Raw genomic sequence first — 20,518 nt, 5'->3', positions numbered from 1 at the left:
ACTTCTAATTTTAAAAAAATCCTATCCTTTTCTAAAAGGTGCTGACGCTTTGCTGGGGCCCAGATTGACGAGCACAGGCTGGCCCCCAGTACCTCCACCCAACCCCACCCCCATGGCCATTCTCTGTATTTGAGCCCAGACAGCGAGCGTCAGCAGGCTGCTCGACCGTGGGGGGCATAACAACTGAGCATGCTCTTGTCCTCACTTGATGTCCAGAAATATTGGGGAAAAAATTCGATAGGGCCTATTATTGGGCGTAGGTAGCGTGATCTGCTATTAACCCACGCCCAATGGCCCCTGCGCAGGCAGGATGAGAACTTTGTCCGGCCTCAGTACTCGCCGTCAATCTGCATTCAAATCCAGGCCTTGAACATTGATTCAATGCAATTCGCATTTTCCACCAGCAGGAGGAGCCCTAATCTCTTAAAGGGAGGATGTCTCTTAAAATCTCTTAAAGGTAGACGGTACCTGGTATTTGCTAAAAGTAACAGTCTGCTGTCCACATGGTGTCTGAACGGAGATCAGACATCACGCACATAAAACACAGATGCAGGTCCTGTCCCTATGTTTACACACTGATGAGTTATGTTAAAACATTGAATATGCCACACTTGGAGTACTGTGTACAGTTCTGGTCACCCTATTATAGAAAGGATATTATTAAACTAGAAAGAGTGCAGAAAAGATTTACTAGGATGCTACCGGGACTTGATGGTTTGACTTATAGGGAGAGGTTAGACAGACTGGGACTTTATTCCCTGGAGAGTAGGAGGTTAAGGGGTGATCTTATAGAAGTCTATAAAATAATGAGGGGCATAGATAAGGTCGATAGTCAAAATCTTTTCCCAAAGGTAGGGGAGTCTATAACGAGGGGGCACAGATTTAAGGTGAGAGGGGAGATATACAAAAGGATCCAGAGGGGCAATTTTTTCACTCAAAGGGTGGTGAGTGTCTGGAACGAGCTGCCAGAGGCAGTAGTAGAGGCGGGTACAATTTTGTCTTTTAAAAAGCATTTGGACAGTTACATGGGTAAGATGGGTATCGAGGGATATGGGCCAAGTGCAGGCAATTGGGACTAGCTTAGTGGTATAAACTGGGCGACATGGACATGTTGGGCCGAAGGGCCTGTTTCCATGTTGTAACTTCTATGATTCTATGAAAGGTTGCGCACTACTAAATCCCACATCCTCCAATCTGCATGCCAGACCTCACCAATCTGCCGATCTGAGTTAGTACCAGACCTGCGAGGGAGCGTGCACCAAGGTTCTCTGATGTTCACTAGAGGCCTTGGTGCAAGAGGTGGACAGAAGGAGGGGCATCCTATATCTGCGGCGAGGGGGGAGGTGGAGGCAAAAGCCCCTCCAGGCATATATCCAAAAGGCAGTGGGGAACAAAGTCAATGCCAGGCGCACAGCACCACGAACATGGATGCAGCGCAGGAAGAAGTTCAGTGCTTTGACACGAGTGGACAAGGTGAGTGAGGTCAACTATCAAGTGATGTCTCCTACCAACCACACCACGCACTACACCCCACATCACCCACACACCAACAAACTCTTTCCATCAGTACTCAACACTACCAACCAGATGCTTCCTCTCACCCTTACACATTACCACTGTTGCAAGCAGCTCACCCACAACTCACAGGCCACACACACTGGCAGCTATTCAACTATGACAGGCACATTACCCGGAAACACGTCCCGCTTTCTTGCAGGAGAAGGTGGTACATATCAGGAGGCAGCAAGTGGCAGTGGCATTTAGTCCCTTGAGCCTGTTCGGCCATTCAATGAGATCATGGCGTACCTGTGACCTAACTCCATATACCTGCCTTAGCCCCATATCCCTTAACACCCTTGGTTCACAGAAATCTATCAATCTTAGATTTAGAATTCACAATTTTTAACCCCCCCCCCCCCCCCCCCCCCCAGTCTGGGGACACTGAGGCCAATTATGGCCCCTCATAACATTGAGACTTATGAGTTAATCACCTGTGATATTTAACAGTCAATATGGCGCTGTTTTTAACCTGGCCTATCCCTTTAAGGCGACTGGTTCAGGTATTGCCTGTGGGGCCCTTGTCTAAAAAGGCACACCCTGAGGTCAGTGAGACACGTAATTGAGGGACGTTTCTGTAGATTGGTAGCTGCTTATAAATCCCCAGCTCACGCCCTCATGGAGAGACCAGGTTATCAAGGTCAGAGAAACCAGCAGGAAATGACTGGCTTTTTATTTTTTAAAATTATATACTTTTGACGCCTTGAAGCGCGATGCCTAAAGTATGACAGGCCTGTGCTATCTGCAAGACTTTGATATATAAACTAGGAAATCTCCCGTGGCATTGCTCACAGTACGTGTGTTTTCTAAGGAACGTCATGTGATACAGAACGTATTATTCTGCTGCTGAGGTGAAGCGGCTGGCAAGGGCATAAGATCTAATTGCTGTTAATTGAACACCGGCTGAGGTCAGAGTTCAATTGCCGTTGCGAGCTTAAAGTCACAGCTCTGGCTTGCTTCAAAATGTAAATTACGTAGAATGTACAGCACAGAAACAGGCCATTTGGCTCATCTGGTCCATGCCGGTGTTTATGCTCCACATGAGCCTCCTCCCGCCCCTCTTCATCTCAACCGATCGGCAAATCCTTCTATTCCTTTCTCCCTCATGTGTTTATCCAGCTTCCCTTTAAATGAATCTACACTATTCGCATCAACTACTCCTTGTGGGAGTGAGTTCCACATTCTCACCACTCTCTGGGTAAAGAAGTGGAAACATCTTCTCTGCGTCAACCTATCAAACCCCTTCATAATCACTCCAATTCACTCATGAGTTACAGACATTCTGGCTCCTGTCTCAGTCTTTGTTTTGAAGTGTGTCACAGAAGTTTGCCAGACAGGAAAGTATTGCGACGGATTTCTCAACTTATAGTTTTTATAACATTAATGTGATAAATAGACCGGTGCGACAATTGATAGAAAACTCTTCCTCTTCACACATAATTGGCATGTGAATTACAGATGTAAATATCATTTTATGATTTTTAAACAGCTTCATAAATACTGAGCTACCGGACGGCACAGTCGAAGAGGAAGTTTTAAACATCATTAACAATGAAGAAATATCTGGAACAGAGGAATCTGTCCCAGTCTCAGTTGATCCAAAGCCAGAGAAGAGCGTACACAGAATGAGGACCGGTATCGTCTTTGATACGTGCCTTATGTCCCTGGCCAAAAAAGCATTTTCAAGGTGTGAGTGTTGCAACTGCAATGGCAAAATCGATTTGAAACTGCACCTTGTAGCGACAGCAATGAAAGTCGTAAGCCACTGCTGCCGTGGACATGTGTCTACCTGGTGGTCTCAGCCATTGCTGGAAGGAATCCCTGCCGGCAACATTCAGCTGGCGTCGAGCATAGTTTTATCTGGGAATAACTATCGGAAAATTGCTCTGATGTTGAAATTCCTGAACATGCTTCCTGTCGGTTATCAGTCGTTCCTCAAGATCCAAAAGTCACACGTTCGACCATCAGTGACAAATTACTGGAAGAAGATGCAAGGGGATAATTTTCTGGAACTTACACATCCCATCGTGGTGTTGGGGGATCAGTGCAACAACAGTCGTGCCCTTTCAGAGAAATACCTAACCTACGCAATGATGGACAATTCCACTCACAAGATCCTTGATGTTCAAGTGATCGACATCCAGAAAGGGGCCAGGACGCTGAGAAATTTGGAAAGTTCCGGATTCCAGCGTGCCTTCCGGTGCTTGGTGCAGAACGGTCTCAATGTCTCCGAGATGGTTACAGATGCAGATCCCGGGCTCTTATCGATAATGAGTAAGTGTTAGTGACCTCTCCCAAAGGTGCCCCCCCCCATCCTAGCCCTGAACATTCTCCAATTTCTCTCCTATCTTCCCCTCATGCCCTCTCTGAGCTCACTTGTCCATGAGACCCACCTCCTGCTCTCACGACCCCATTCCCACTAAGCTGCTGACTACCCAACTTCCCTTCCTGGGCCCCATGCTAGCTGACGTTGCAAATGGTTCCTTCTCCTCAGGTATTGTCCCACTCCTTATCAAATCTGCTGTCGTCACCCCCTCCTCAAAAAAAAACACCTTCGGCCCCTCTGTCATTGCAAACTACTGCCCCATCTCCAAATCTCGTCGCCTCCCAAATCTGTGCCCATCTTTCCCGCAACTCCATGTTTGAACCTCTCCAATCAGGTTTCCGTTCCTGCCACAGCACTGAAAAAGCCCTAACCAAAGTCACAAAGCACATTCTATGTGCCTGTGATGACTGTACTGCATTATCCCTTCTTGTCCTCCTCGACTTCTCTGCAGCCTTTTACACGGACGACTACACAACCGCCCTCATCCTCCGCCTTCCCTCTGTTGTTGAGCTCAGTAGGAGCTGCCCTCGCCTTGTTCCACTCTTCCCTCTCCGATTGTAGCCAGAGAATCTCCAGCAATGGCTTCTCTTCCTGCCCCCACACCGTTACCTCTGGAGCCCTCCCCAAGAATCTATCCATGGCCTCCTCCCCTTCTTGAACTCCATGCTGGTCCTTGGAATCATCCGCAGATATGGGGTCAGCTTCCACATGTACACTGACGACACCTAGCTCGACCTCCACCATCTCTCTTGACCCGTTCACTGCCACTGTGTTGTCAGACTGCTTGTCCGATATCCAGTCTTGGATGAGCTGTAACTTCCTCCAGTTAAACGTTGGAAAGACTTCGCCCCCACCCCAGGCCACAAACTCTGTAACCTCGCCACTGATTCCATCTTCCTCCTCGGCTATTGTCTCAGGTTGAACCAGACTTTTCGCAATCACAGTGCCCATTTGACCCTGTGCCGAGCTCCCGACCCCATATCCTCTCCACCGCCTAGTACTTCCACCTCAGTAATATCGCCCACCTCCACCCCGTCCTCAACCCACCTGCCACTGAAACACTCATCCATGGCTTTGTCATCTCCAGATGCTATTCTAATGCTCTCCTGGCTCCCATTCTCTACCCTCCATAAACTTCAGCTCATCCAAACCTCTGCTGCCCGTATCCTATCCCATGCCAAGTCCTGCTCACCCATCACCCCTGTCCCTGCTGACCTACTTTGGTTTCTAATCCCCCAAGGGCCTCAGATTTAAAATCCTCATGTTTAAATCCCTTAATGGCCTCACCCCTCCCTATTTCTATAAACCCCTCCGGCCCCACAACCCTCCGAGAACTCTGCGTTCCTCCAATTCTGGCCCCTTGCACAACACCCCTCACTTTGCTCCACCATTGGCAGCCATGCCTTCAATCATCCAGGCCCCACACTCTGGAATTCCCTCCCTAAACCCCTCTGCCTTTCCCCCTCTCTCTTCTCCTTTAAGGCCCTCCTTTAAACCCGCCCCTTTGACCAAATTCCTCTCCCAATATCTCCTCCCGTATCTCGGTGTCCATTTTTGTCTGATTAAGGCTCTGTGAAGTGCCTGGGGACATTTTTCTACGTTAAAAAAGTGCCATATAAATGCAAGTCGTTGTTGAACTCTTCAGTGTGAAACCACTGTAACTGTCACCCATTCATTTCTCTGCATTACTGAGGTTACTTCCAGAGTCGGGACTATGGCAACAGTGTATTGTGGTTCCCTTGGAGGCTCTGCACATTGATTTAATGAATGGTTCCTAGATTTGTTCCCTGGTCTGTGCGGATTTCAGCCGAGACAGCAGCACTGACATTATGATTGGTCTCAGCATCCCTGGATTAGGGAGGGCAAAATCTGCCATGGTTGTGATCACTCTGCAGTGACTCCGGACGTCAGGTGTGGACAGGATTAGGCTTGCCTGTGTCGCTGCCCATGGCGGAATAGCCTACCAATGCTTATTATCTAGGCTCACGTATGAAGAAAAGTTACTAGATAAGGTACTGGAGAGCGAACGACCCCTGTGAAGTGTACTCCTGGTGGGGGGGGAAGGGGCCGTACAGCCTGACGTCTCCCAGAGATGTCGGCTCCTTACTGAAGAACGGTTCACAGGTGCTGTTCATCCTCCAGTGCTTTGCCCAAGTTATTTTTCTTCAACAACTCGTATTTTTGTAGCACCTTTAACGTAGTAAAATGTCGCTTCACAGGAGCGATTATCAGACAAAATTTGACACTGAGCCACATAAGGAGATATTAGGACAGGTGACCAAAAGCTTGGTCAAAGAGGTAGGTTTTAAGGAGCGACTTAAAGTAGGAGAGAGAGAAGTAGTGAGGGAATTCCTGAGCTTAGGGCCTAAGCAATTGAAGGCACGGCCGCCAATGGTGGAGCGATTGAAGTCAGGGATGCGCAAGAGGCCAGAATTGAAGGAGCGCAGAGATTTCGGAGGGCTCCCGCTCCCCCTCCTCCCTCCTCCCCCCTCCTCCTCCTCCTCCACCTCCTCCCCCACTCCTCCCCACCTCCCTCCTCCTCCTCTCCCCCCTCCACCCTCCACCTCCTCCCCCCCTCCTCATCCCCCCTTCTCCTCCTCCCCCCTCCTCCTCCCCCCTTCTTCTCCCCCCCTCCACCTCCTCCCCCCCTTCTCCTCCCCCCTCCAAAGCAGAAGCACAGAGGCCGGTTGCAGCAGCCGAACTGTCATCCTGGCTGTGACCAGTTAATTCAGCACAGCCTAGGGACCCACCAGGGGCCTTTGTAGCCTGCATGGCTCAGTACCACGCGAGCCATCAGGGAGCGACAAAATCATTTTCTATCGTACTATTCAGAAAGTAGGAGCACAAGAAATGTTTCTGTGATGCTGTCCTATACGTGTGGTTGATGTTTTTTCTGCTTGTATTTAGAGTCAAAATATCCAAACGTTCTTCACCAGATAGATCTCTGGCATGGGATCAAAGCTGTTCACAAGAGGTTAGCCAAGGTAATCTGAAGTCAAACCAGTTTACATCGCTTCACTTACACAGGAGATAAGAACAGGACCCTCGACCCTTTTCCACCATTCTATTAGTGCAGGGCTAATCTGTACCTTAACCCCATTTACCTGAATTAGCTCCATATCCCTCAATACCCTTACCCAATAAAAATCTATCCATCTCAGTCTTGAAAGCTCCAATTGACCCCCCAGCATCCTCTGCTTTTTGGGGGAGGGAATTCCAGATTTCCACTCCCCTTTGTGTGAAGAAGTGCTTCCTGATTTCACTCCTGAACGGCCTGGCTCTAATTTTAAGATTGTGCCTCCTTGTTCTGGACTCCCCCATTAGAGGAAATAGTTCTCTCCATCAAATCCCTTTATCACCTTAAACACCTGGATTAGATCATCCCATAACCTTCTAAACTCAAGGGAATAGTTTATGCAACTGGTCCTCATAATTTAACCCCTTAAGCCCTGGTCTCATTCTGGTGAAGCATTTCTGTTGAAGAGGACTGTGCTGTCTGAGGGCAGCACAGCAGGGCGGCACATTGGACCAGTCACTCGTGAGATGCAGGTTCTCATCTGCAGCGTTTCCTGATGGGGAACCATTCTGGAGTGGTGCCTGAGCGGAAGTTTGTCATTTTCCCTCAGCGAGGAGGAGGTATTCGAGTCTGAACTCCCTCCACCTCCCCAAGCACAATTGCTAGTGGTCAGTGTTGGGGTGACATTGTTGGAGCCAAGTTGTGGATTGCCTGTCCCCTTGGTAGGAAAGGTGGATAAAGATCCAGAGAAGGGGAGAAACTTACTTACCATTCAGCAATACGCATGGATTGTCAGACTGTCAATCCACCTTTGGGCCCTGGGTTCCCATCCAGCCTGGACTGATGGAACAAATGTCTCCTCTGCCTGTTAACTGTCCTACAAGAAATTAAGTTGGGAAGTTTATCTAGTTCCTTGCAGGTGTGAGTCCAGGGTACAAAGCTGCATCTCACTTAGCACTAAATTGGCAGTCTCACTTATAAAGCCCATAAGGACATCTGATGTAATTGAAAAAGTCACACTAGTGTAGTAAGGAACACATTTCTTAAGTTGAACCATATTGTTTTGAAAGAATAGAGGGGTTTAGGACTCTGTGTCTAACCAGCTGTTCCATCATGGAGATTACCATAGTTGAGTCACCCAACATCCATAGACATGCATGTTCCAGCAGGGATAATTGGATAATGGTCAGGAGCAGGAACCCTAACTGCTGCCCTGGATGAGAACTAACTCAGCATGGACCAGGGATCTAAGATGAGTGCATCCTGCTCCGTTCACATCATTATTACATAGAATGTACAGCAGAGAAACAGTTCATTTGGCCCAACAGGTCCAAGCCAGTGTTTATGCTCCACACAAGCCTCCTTGCACCCTTCTTCATCTAACTCCATCAGCATATCCTTCTATTCCTTTCTCCCTCATATGTTTATCCAGCTTCCCCTTAAATTTATCTAGGCTATTTGCCTCAACTACACCTTGTGGGAACGAGTTCCACATTCTAACCACTCTCTGAGTAAAGAAGTTTCTCCTGAATTCCCTATTAGATTTATTAGTGACTATCTTATATTTATGGCCCCTAGTTCTGGTCTCCCTCACAAGTGGAAACATCTTCTCTACGTCTACCCTATCAAACCCTTTCATAATCTGAAAGACCTCTATCAGGTCACCCTTTAGTCTTCTCTTTTCTAGAGAGAAGAGCCCCAGACTGTTCAATCTTGCCTGATAGGTATAACCTCTCAATTCTGGTATCATCCTAGTAAATCTTTTTTGCATCTTTTCCAGTGCCTCTATATCCTTTTTATAATATAAAGACCAGAACTGTTCACAGTACTCCAAGTGTGGTCTAACCAAGGTTCTATACAAGTTTAACATAACTTCTCTGTTTTTCAATTCTCTCCCTCTAGAAATGGACCCCAGTGCTTGGTTTGCTTTTTTTATGGCCTTATTAACTTGCATCGCTCCTTTTAGTGATTTGTGTATCTGTACCTCCAGATCCCTCTGCTCCTCTATCCCATTTAGACTCTTATTTTCCAAGCAGTATGTGGCCTCCTTATTCTTCCTACCAAAATGTACTTCCTCACACTTATCTACATTGCAGCTATTGAAAGGATACAGAAGAGAAAAACCAGAATGATTGACGGGATGGAGGGATTGGATTATAAGGAGCGATTATGTAAATTGGGCATGTTCCCACTGGAAAAGAGAAGGTTGAAAGGTGATGATTGCTGTTGTTAGGATTCTACAGAGGCTAGATTTCACCTTGTCCAGAACAGTGGAACCAGCCTGTGTTTGAAGGGGGTAAATTCAAAACTAATCTGCGATTCATTATTTCAGTGAGTGAGTGGTCAATCAATGGAACAGGCTCTCTGGGGAGATGGTGGAAGCAGTTAGTATTGATTCATTCAAGTACAAATTAGATAGATTCCATTCAGAAAATAAATAATATTTTGGAATCTAGTATGTGAGTAATTTGAGACATGACGTGTGTTGAGTGTAACAGGCTCGGGAGGAACAGGTGACTTTGGACCTATGGTTTCCAAAGCTCTCCCCCACGGGGTTTTCCTCACCTCATGTCTGGGTCTGTTGTAGACTCATTGTTAGAGATTGATTGCTAGGATTGGTCAACATCCATTATCATCGTATCCTGTGATTACCAGGGTGGTAGAAGGTGAACGGAATGGACCTCGGTCTTTTTTCGTCCAGCGATTCCTATGTTCTTATTGCACCAACTGAGGCACTATGGTGCTTATCTCCGACTTTTTATGTATCCTACTTTCCAGGTAACAGCTTCCAGTGACAACAAAGACCTGCAACCGTGGATTAGAGACATCATAAGTCATTTCATGTACTGTTGCCAACATAGTCATGGTGATACAAACACCTTGATGGTGAGTGACACCCATGTATGGGCATGGAGAAATAAAAAGGCAACACACCGTAAAACCCAGTGTCCAGAGAGCCCCTTAACACCAGTTCCTATGACAAGCAACCATGTGATTACAACTGATGCCCCAGTATAATCTGGAATTTGTAACTGCTAGCATAAAAAACCACAGGTGCGACTGTACCCGGGATTTTACAGTATGTTATTTTTAGTGTTGTAGACATTGAAGAATTCTAATATCAAACAAGCTTTCCTTGCCACTGTTGTTGCTATTCATGTATAATGTAAAACTCAATGGTTATACAATTTAGCTCGATAGGGCAGAAATAGCCTCACTGGATGAGGATGTAGAAGCTGGACGAGGGTGTTATAGTTCCATTCCTGGATCACGCCCACACCCAGTGAGACTCAGTGCCAACAGCGAGAACTCGCAACTGCTACCTTTCTTTATATATTTGTAATAACAAGATGGGTTATCTCTTGCGTCAAGGGTGCCTGGTTCATCGGGAGTTAATCAGATCCCCGCTGTGTGCCCCCTTGTGATGTGGAAAGCACAGGGTTTCTTGCACTGCCCAGAGTGCAGGATGATCTGGCTGGGGTCGGATAGTTGGTGCAACCAATCTGCAGTCCTCGTGCTTTTCTCCCTGTTCTGTTTACATAGATGTTTGTTTTTGAAGTGAGAAATATGGTATCACAGAGAATAAAGTCACACAGATTATCAATCACGCGATGATTTAGAGGGAATAAAGGATAAGGGTGCGGGGGATTACAATTCCGCATTTTATGCCTCGATTTTGAAATTCTCATCCCTGTTTTCAAATCCTTCCATGACCTCGCCCCTCCCTGTCTCTGTAACCTCCTCCAGCCCTACAACCCTCCGAGATCTCTGCGCTGCTCCAATTCTGGCCTCTTGCGCATCTTTGATTTTAATCGCTCCACCATTGGCGGCCGTGCCTTCAGCTGTCTGGGCCCTAAGCTCTGGAATTCCCTCCCTAAACCTCTCTACCTCTCCTCCTTTAAGACGCTCCTTAAAACCTACCTCTTTGACCAAGCCTTTGGTCACCTGTCCTAATATCTCCTTATGTGGCTCGGTGTTAAATTTTATTTGATAATCGCTCCTGTGAAGCGTGTTGGGACATTTTTACTATGTTAAAGGCGCTATATAAATGCAAGTTGTTGTTGCCCGAGCTCACACTTGGGGGGGATGGGGGTGAGTACTAGAAGGTGGCTGATGGACGCAGAATAGTGACCCCAGGATGAGTCAGCACCTTCAGGAAAGGAGGAGAAAAAATGACATAGTCGGAATGCTGCAAGCAGAATATTTACAGCTCAGACTGGTACAGTGACAAGGATAGCAATAATAACCGGGACAATATTCCAGAAGGAATATTTGTTGGGGGGAGGGAGCTCATTGGTGTTTGTGAAACAATGTTGTCTCTCTGTAGAATGGTGAAAAGGGGTCATTAATAATATTAATTAAAATTGAGGGGTTCAGATGACAGCATCTGAATCCCAGGACAAGATTGCTTCCTTTGTAGCCTTCTGTTTTTATTATATATAGTAGTATTTTCCGTTCCCGTGTTCTCCCCATTCACCTGAAGGCGCTAGCCAGGACACACTTCTGCAGGTACCAGCTGCTCCTCAGCTTTATGCCCAAGTGGCCATTCTTCGGGCGAGTGCTGGCAGACCTCTTGACCGTAAGTGGGGGGTGGGTTTGGTGGGGGTCGACACTCTCAGCCTGACCCTGTCCTCAGTGGACCCAAAGGTTGCAGGATCGGTTCTCGGCTCGTGCTGAGTTAGCTGGTCTCAGCCTGGGCTCGGCCTCAAGTCCCCTGGGCCGAGAAGAATTTCCTGCTCTCGATTGCCGTTCGGTAACATGCTGCCCCCGCGGAAAGTGTGCTGTTAGTTGAGGGGAGAATCAGACTCAGCTGCGATGCCCTTAGCAGCCTGCTGGCGCTCTCGGCTCGTGTACGGAATCTGGGCGCTTGGATGAGCTACCAGGATGGAGAGCATCCAGGGATCGGTACCTCAGCATGAAGTAGTGCCTTCAGGAGAGGAGAGGAAGGGGAGAAAGTTGGCGGAAACAAAATCCATCGTGATGTCTTCAACGATCTAAAATGAATGCTTGTCGTTAAAGTCTCGCTGGCGCAGCATCCTGCATCACACAGTGAACATGCACGAGTGGCTGCTTGGCGATGGCTCCACTGCAGCATCCTGCGAACATGGCCCTCTCGCAGTCAAGGAAGTCAAGAATAAGAAGTGGCTCAAAGCGGGTTCTCCGGCTCATGATGCCTTGCGGGGAGTGGTGTACGACAAATGGCTCACCTCCAACCTGAGCTACTTCGTCCAAGCCAGGTTTGTTACTGTAATTCCTTTTTGACTGAAGTGCTGAATCCTCGATTATTCAGAGTGCTGGTTCTCTGTTGTAAGACAATGTTTTAATAACCCTTGCAGGGTGACCAGTGAACTGGAGTCATTTAACGATCACATTCTAATGTATGCTGCAAAAAACTTCAAATATGAGTAAGTAAAGATCCATAAAATGTTCCTACCTTTATATTTATCGATGAAGTTACGTGGAGAGACTGGAGAAGCTGGGATTGTTCTCCTTAGAGCAGAGAAGGTTAAGGGAAGATTTAATAGATGTCTTAAAAATCATGAAGGGTTTTGATAGAGTAAATAAGGAGAAACTGTTTCCACTGGCAGGAAGATCAATAACCAGAGGACACAGATTTAAGGTAATTGGTAAAAGAGCCAGAGGGGAGATGAGGAGAAATTTTTTTACACGGCGAGTTGTTCTGATCTGGAATTCACTGCCTGAAAGGGCGGTGAAAGCAGATTCAACAATAACTTTCAAAAGGAGAATTGGATAAATACTTGAAGAGGAGAAAATTACAGGGCTGTGAGGAAAGAGCAGGGGGAGTGGGACTAACTGAATAGTTCTTTCAAAGAGCCAGCACAGACATGAGGGCCGAATGGCCTCCTTCTGTGCTGTAAGAGTCAATGATTCTATGAACCTGTCATATCCTTGTGCATCATTCAACGACACTATAATTAGGAGACTGGTGATGAGAGGGGACGTGTATTGTACAGAATTGCCGTATGATGCTAAATGTTATAAAGGAGATACATGTACACCTGTCAGTACCTGTTAACAGGGAGAGAGCTGCATTTACATGTTTCTATCTCAAAGTGCTTTACGCACAACAAATTGATTTTGAAATGCAGATGTAAGCAAACACGTTAAGTATTTTCTGCACAGCAAGATCCCACAAATGGCAATGAGATGAGTGACCTCTGTACCGTGTGACACTCAACGTAATGTGCTGATAATATGGAGCTATGTGCAGCCTAGCCTGCCCCTTTAAGGCTGCAGGGTTCAATAGTTGCAATAGGTACAGCCCGTGATCAACTACATGAGAATCATTTCTGTAGTTTGGTGGCACCTTGTTAATCCGTGGCTTCTCCACAAAGTAAGAAGGAAATGATAGGTATCCTTTCTCTTTTTATACATTTTTAAGATTGTTCTGTTGACGTGTTATGTGACGCATCTGTGCTGGACATGAGGCTTTTCATAAAGGGAGATGCTTCTCACTGCTATTAAAACATTTTTTTCTTTAATTTTTCTAAAGGCAGTTTTTTTTTGTGCTGATCTTGAGGGATGTGAGTGCTGGGAATTGATCACTTTCCATTCAGGTGCCCAGTGTCAAATCAAACAGTCCCAGCTCAGGTATAGCATGGGTTAGACCTGGAGTAAAGTTCCCTCTATCGTGTCAAATCAAACAGTCCCAGCTCAGGTATAGCATGGGTTAGATGTGGTTGGTGTAGAGTCCATACAGGGTAGAGTGTACACGGGCTGTGGGAGGAGATTAAATGGGTGGGTAGAGTCCATGATAGAGTAGACGGTACAAGGCTGTGGGAGGAGATTCAGTGGATGGAAGAGAGTCCCTGATGGGGGAGAGTGGAGTGTACATGGGCTGTGAGAGAGGTGGGTTTGATAAGCCCTTTCATATTCCTTACCCATGTTTGGTGCTGTGGAACTGGATCAATTTTGTTCAAACCCATTTCCACCAACAGACAGACAGGTCTTTCATCCCACCGGGTCTGGACTGGATTCAAGGCTCCTGGAGTGAAAGGACCCACTGTCCCCCAGAAATGTAACCAACTAGCTTGAATTATTTTGATAACCATAACATTTCCTCTGTTTTTAAGTGACTTGTTGTTGCCTGCCTTCTCCTCCCCCACCCCCAGTTTGATTTATCCGCATCACACACATTGCATTCAACTTTGGGAGTGTTGTATTTAGGGTTTAGATATAAACATATACCTTAAATGTGATTAACCGTAGTACGTAAACGGCATTGTTCAGTGCCAACTTGCCTTCTGTATTATAAGTGTGCTGGTTCATCACTGCATTGATCTTTCTCTGTAGGTACGAGGATTACCAAATACGTACTTTGCTTGCAGCAATTGATTATAATTCGCACGTTGATTGTGAAAACCAGCGTGGTGCTAGTGGTGAAATTGTGTAAGTAGGTAATAAATAGAGATGGAGGGAGACCGGGGACACAGTGGGATCCCACCGGATATAGTGGTGCTCTTATCTCTTCATCTGTTTTAGAAGCCACCGATTCATGGGCTACAGTCCTGTGGGCATCAGCATTTCTCCAATACTTTGCCTCAGTCCTCGTGCATGAGCCCAGACGGTTAGTACCGGTAGGCTCTTGAACTGGAGGGACATCACCCGAGGCCCGCAGCAGTCAAGGGGTACTGGTCGGCACCACAGTAGTCAGTGCATTTAGCAACTGGGCTGTCGGGCGTTCCTCGTCATTCATGATGCAGTATTAAGCTGGAAGGTTTTTAATTGTGCTCCATCCGATAGCCAACCACCTCTTACTTTATCTCAGCTACCACAGGATGTACTCAAAGCGCACCAAACTCTGGAGAACCGTTCCCTCAAAGCTCGAGAAGCAATACCGGTACTTCGAGGGGCTAAGAGAGAACATTTTGAAAGCAAATCCGTCAAAGAATGCCCTTCAATAACAGCCCAAAGGTTTAGGAGCAAAAACCAGGAGTGCAGCCACGACCTGTTAAAGAATGGAAATTCCACCCCAAGCCCAAATGAGTATGGGCAGAAAAAGAAAGTCACGTAAAGGGAACGCAAAACCGTGCCTGTGTACTGCACTGTTTTAGGATTGTTGATTACTATGTGTTGATGAGTACACTGGGTTTTATATGGGGGGTGGGGTGGGGTGGGGAGGGTGGCTTTGATCCAGGGTCAGTTGCCTTGGGACACGATGGTGGAAAGAGGTCAGGGGCAGTTCTCAAGGGAGCATTGTGGTTTGGGTAGGGCTGTATATTTTTGTATGGGACAGCAGGGTATCGTGCCAGGGAGGGCAGGGCATTAGACTGCCAGCAGCCTGTTTAAAGAGCAAAGGGAAACAGGACCTGCTTATCGAAGAGAGTAAAATTAATGTCCTTTTTTTTCCCATTCCAGTTGTGTTTTCTTTTCATTTTTGATTTGAACAGTGAATCCTGATAACCCTGGGGAGTTACTGGGGAAAGGGGGCTGAGCTTTGATGAGTAGAAATACAGCCATTTTATTGACTGTGTGGGTGTAATTGTGACTTTGGGTGATATCCGGTCAGCTGCCCGTTATACATCTCTCCCGTGGAATGGAAATGAGAATGAGGAGAGATGTATAAACGGGCGGCTGATCCGATATGGCCTGTTTTACACTATCACCCGAAGTCAAAATGACCCCCAGTATGTTTATCCGCCTCACTCACATTGTCAGGCACAGTGACTCCCTCCCAGCCAGCTCTCTGAACTTACAGATCGCCATCGACCCCACTCAACTGGAGTGAGTTTCCTCAAAGCCCATTTCATGTAGGAAACTTGCAGACAGGATGGGGGAAGCTTTCACCCCATCGGCCTGGACTGGAGTTGAATCCAAGTGCCCAGCGACAAAGGGCTATTATCTAACCCAGTGTGCCCCCCTGTCTCTTCCAGGCTGTTTCCTGCTACTCCCACCGCTGCCTGTTCTCGCGCTCAGCGATTAGAGCCCCACATTTATATGGTTATCTGATTCTCTCGACTATTTCCACCTGGATTTACTTTGTAGATAGGACTAGAAGCTGTGAACATATCATTTTTTTGTAATTATAATAGAGTTTGTATATTTTTTGCACTATTTATATGAATGTTTTTATTTATTATAATATTTAATGTTCGTTTCGCTTTGCGGTACAAAAACCAAAAATTGCGTGCGACTGTTGGTAGTTTGTGAACGGGTTCGTGGAGCTTATTGTTTCTCATCCGCCTACCCAGTTGACCAAAGGTTTGTCAGCAATGGAAGAGAGAGTGCTGTGGATTGTAAAGGGCAGAGTTTGGTGGCCCAGACGCACAGAGCCGTGCTGGGCACGGGTACGGGTAAGGTGGGGGGGGTGCAGGATTGGGGGCGGCAGTGCTATAGTCCTATGGCTGACCTTTCTCGTGCCTCTGCACCAGTGGTGCTACCTTGACAACCTTTTATCCTCTGACTGTATTGTTTTGCTGCATTATTTACTTACCTTTTTTAAATGTTGCCTCAGTTAGCACAGTCGGTAAATGCAGTTTGCATCTGGGCCACACAGACCGGGAACGACCCAGGTTCAGCCCCCACCGGCCTGCGATGAGTTAACTGATTGCAACGCAAGACAAGGACCAAGAATACTTCAATTGGTTTCAACACCACAAAAAATCCACCATTATTCCTGCTCGTTATCAGTCCAGACCAGTGACCACACACCCCCCAACCCACCCAAACTCCCTTACTGGAAATCACACACTTGAGGATAGGTGTGGGCTCCGTGGAGATGCCCCCACAGTCAAATAGCTTGTCAGCAGTCTTTTACGTTGACCACGCGTAAAAGAGTGGTCACTTGGGCAAGATGCCAGAGGGGTCGGGGGGCAATGGCCACTGATCTTGCGGTCCAGTGAGAGACTTTGCCTTTGGCGGAGAAAATAAAGATAATGAGTTGCAGTCACCCATTACTGATTATGATTCGAGGCTCTCGTAAGGATGTTTTAAACAGAAGACACGCAACAGGAGTTGTTGGTCCAGGAGAGAGATGAAAAAAGTGCTGAGCGACAACGGGCAGATAGTTCACGGAGCTCTGGCTCTGCCCGTGCGACTGACCTGGTGGTTTAACTCCACAGACCACACTGGGGATCTCGTTCCTACTGCACGCCGACCGAGATTATAAATGATTTAACGGGCTTTGATTCCACCCTCCCAGCGGAGAAGCCACACTGGCAGGGAATGGGGATACAACAGGGTAGCCCTGATTCTCCGACCCACACTCCCTGTGAGCTAAGACCCCTGGTGGGAGCACAGAATGACCTCTTGACGGCGTTATTCTGTGGGGATTGTGCCCTCACGCTCTGTGATCCAGCAGTCTTATGCCCGTTTCACAGTTCAGTGCAGAACCGCGCTGGAGGAAACAGCAATTTAAAAAATATATATTTTACGATAATCTTTAGCAGAGATGAAACAGTTATAACCCTCAGTAATGATGTGAGGGTGAGCAATGTAAAAGAATTTTCGCACCTGGATTGTACATCTTGCAATTTTAAGAGACAAATAGGGATTTAAAAATAATCTCGCACAAATAACCCACCGCTATTCAGCAACAGCATGCAGCATGAGTTAGCAGCTTGCTAGCCTTGTGAAATACCGGTTAGAAAATACAGAACTGCTTACAGCAAGTATCTGGTATTCGGTGACAATGTTTGACAACCAACAGAGACAGTGTATTGACTTTTTACCGAGATATTAAATGCATTTAAAACTCTTGATATCCAGTCGTGATATTCTCAAATTTGTTATCGAGGCAAAACCATTGCAAGGTTTCTTTCTGCGTGTGACCGTTTGGTACTCCTCAAGATGAGGGCTGCTCGTGTTGGGAAATGGTACACTTCCAGCATCGGTCTCGGGTTAAGTCAGGTATCTCACAGTTAAATGCTGAGTAAAGCTCCCTCTACCCTCCTAGTGATAGACTTCAAGAGGATATAGACAGGCTGGTGGAATGGGCGGACACGTGGTGGATGAAATTTAACGCAGAAAAATGCGAAGTGATAGATTTCGGTAGAAGAACGAGGAGAGGCAAAATAAACTAGAGGGCACAACTCTAAAAGAGATACAGGAACAAAGAGATCTGGGGGTATATGTGCACAAATCATTGAAGGTAGCAGGGCGGGTTGAGAAAGCGGTTAAAAAAGCATACGGGATCCTGGGCTTTATAAATAGAAGCCAAGATGTGGAGATGCCGGTGATGGACTGGGGTGGACAAATGTAAGGAATCTTACAACACCAGGTTATAGTCCAACAGTTTTATTTGAAAATCACAAGCTTTCGGAGTTTACCTCTTTCGTCAGGTGAGTGAAGGAGGTAAACCTGACGAAGGAGGTAAACTCCGAAAGCTTGTGATTTTCAAATAAAACGTTGGACTATAACCTGGTGTTGTAAGATTCCTTACATTTATAAATAGAGGCATAGAGTACAAAAGCAGGAAGGTCTCGTTGAACCTTTATAAAACACTGGTTCGGCCACAACTGGAGTATTGTGTCCAGTTCTGGGGACCGCACTTTAGGAAAGATGTGAAGGCCTTAGGGAGGGTGCAGAAGAGATTTTCTAGAATGATTCCAGGGATAAGGGACTTTAGTTACGTGGATAGACTGGAGAAGCTGGGGTTGTTCTCCTTGGAACAGAGAAGGTTGAGAGGAGATTTGATAGAGATATTCAAAATCATGAAGGGTCTAGACAGAGTAGATAGAGAGAAACTGTTCCCATTGGTGGAAGGGTCAAGAACCAGAGGACATAGATTTAAGGTGATTGGCAAAAGAACTAAAGGTGACATGAGGAAAAACTTTTTTACACAGCGAGTGGTTAGGATCTGGAATGCACTGCCCGAGGGGGTGGTGGAGGCAGATTCAATCATGGCCTTCAAAAGGGAACTGGATAAGTACTTGAAGGGAAAAAATTTGCAGGGCTACAGGGATTGGGCAGGGGAGTGGGACTAGCTGGATTGCTTTTGCATAGAGCCGGCACGGACTCGATGGGCCAAATGGCCTCCTTCCGTGCTGTAACCTTTCTATGATTCTACACTGCCCCAACAATGTGCTTCAGCCCCCAACCTCAGAATACCAGCCTCTATTGCACCATTGAAATGTATAGAAGTTACAAGACGGAAACAGGCCATTTGGCCCAAATATCCGTGTCGGTGTTTACCCTCCACATGAGCAAATGAATTCTAATCACATTTACCCACCCTGTTCCCATATCCTTTAACCCCTTTTCCTTTATCCCCCTATCCAATCCAATCTTGAATGTTGATCAATTAGATCATGGCTGATCTGTATCTTAACTCCATTTACCCGCCTTGGTTCCGTAACCCTTAATCCCCTTACCCAACAAAAATCAATCCATCTCAGTGTTGAAATTTCCAATTGACCTCCAGCCTCAACAGCTTTTTGGGGGAGAGAGTTCCAGATTTCCACTCCCCTTTGTGTGAAGAAGTGCTTCCTGGCTTCACCCCTGAACGGCCTGGCTCTAATTTTAAGGTTCTGGACTCCCCCACCAGAGGAAATAGTTTCTCTCTATCTACCCTATCAAATCCTTTAATCATAGAGTCATAGAGTTATACAGCACGGATAGAGGCCCTTCGGCCCATCGTGTCTGCGCCGGCCATCAGCCCTGTCTACTCTAATCCCATATTCCAGCATTTGGTCCGTAGCCTTGTATGCTATGGCATTTCAAGTGCTCATCCAAATGCTTCTTGAATGTTGTGAGGGTTCCTGCCTCCACAACCCTTTCAGGCAGTGAGTTCCATCTTAAACACCTCAATTAGATCACCCTTAATCTTGTATATTCATGGGAATACAAGCCTAGTCTATGCAACCTGTCCTCATAATTTAACCCTTTTAACCCCGGTATCATTCTGGTGAATCTGCGCTGCACCCCCTCCAAGGCCAATATATCCTTCCTGAGGTGCGGTGCCCAGAACTGGACGCAGTCTCTCCAGATGGGGGTCTAACTAAAGCTTTATACAACTGTAGCATAACTTCCTCCCCCTTTGTATTCCAGCCCCCTTGAGATAAAGACTAACATTCCATTAGCCTTTTTAATTATTTTTTGTACCTGTCCACTAGATTTTAGTGATTTCTGTAAATGGACCCCATAATTTCTCTGCTCAACCACAGTTCCTAGCTTAGAAAATAACCTCAACTCCATATCCCTTGATACCCTTACCTAAGAAAAATCTATCAATCTCAGTCTTGAAAATTTCAATTGACCCCCAGCATCCACAGCCTCTTTGGGGGAGAGAGTTCCAGATTCCCACTCCCCTTTGTGTGAAGAAGTGCTTCCTGACATCACCCCTGAACAGCCCAGCTCTAATTTTAAGGTTCTGTCCCCTTGTTCTGGACTCTCCCACCAGCGGAAATAATTTCTCTCTATCTACCCTATCAAATCAACCTTAACACGGAATACTTCTCCCCCTCAGTAAGCTCTCTCATAGAATCATAGAAAGGTTACAGCACGGAAAGAGGCTATTCGGCCCATCGAGTCTGTGCCGGCTCTACGCAAGAGCAATCCAGCTAGTCCCACTTCCTTTGTGATTATCAACCTTCGTTTCAGCCTTGACTGTGTCGCAGGCTGGAGAGAAGGTTGAGGGGACCTGAGGGTGGAGCGTGGGC

General features: G+C 46.7%; 1 protein-coding gene across 3 annotated transcripts in view; it reads left to right on the top strand.

Annotated features, from left to right (window-relative positions):
• LOC137333972 (uncharacterized) overlaps positions 1-17,620 on the top strand; it is a 31,447-nt gene extending 13,827 nt beyond the window's left edge. For 2 of the 3 annotated variants that reach the window (XM_067998350.1, XM_067998351.1), the window contains exons 6-12: positions 3,047-3,831; positions 6,791-6,867; positions 9,678-9,785; positions 11,919-12,136; positions 12,236-12,304; positions 14,214-14,309; positions 14,689-17,620. In XM_067998350.1, coding sequence (XP_067854451.1) covers positions 3,047-3,831; positions 6,791-6,867; positions 9,678-9,785; positions 11,919-12,136; positions 12,236-12,304; positions 14,214-14,309; positions 14,689-14,824 — 1,489 coding nt within the window. In that variant the 3' untranslated portion in view covers positions 14,825-17,620. The remainder of the gene's footprint in view (positions 1-3,046; positions 3,832-6,790; positions 6,868-9,677; positions 9,786-11,918; positions 12,137-12,235; positions 12,305-14,213; positions 14,310-14,688) is intronic. The other variant, XM_067998352.1, reaches the window with a different exon arrangement.
• Positions 17,621-20,518: the final 2,898 nt, after the last annotated feature.

Source organism: Heptranchias perlo, chromosome 17 (assembly GCF_035084215.1).
Source record: "Heptranchias perlo isolate sHepPer1 chromosome 17, sHepPer1.hap1, whole genome shotgun sequence".
Lineage (NCBI taxonomy): Eukaryota > Metazoa > Chordata > Chondrichthyes > Hexanchiformes > Hexanchidae > Heptranchias > Heptranchias perlo.
This window is presented reverse-complemented; position numbering and strand designations above follow the sequence as displayed.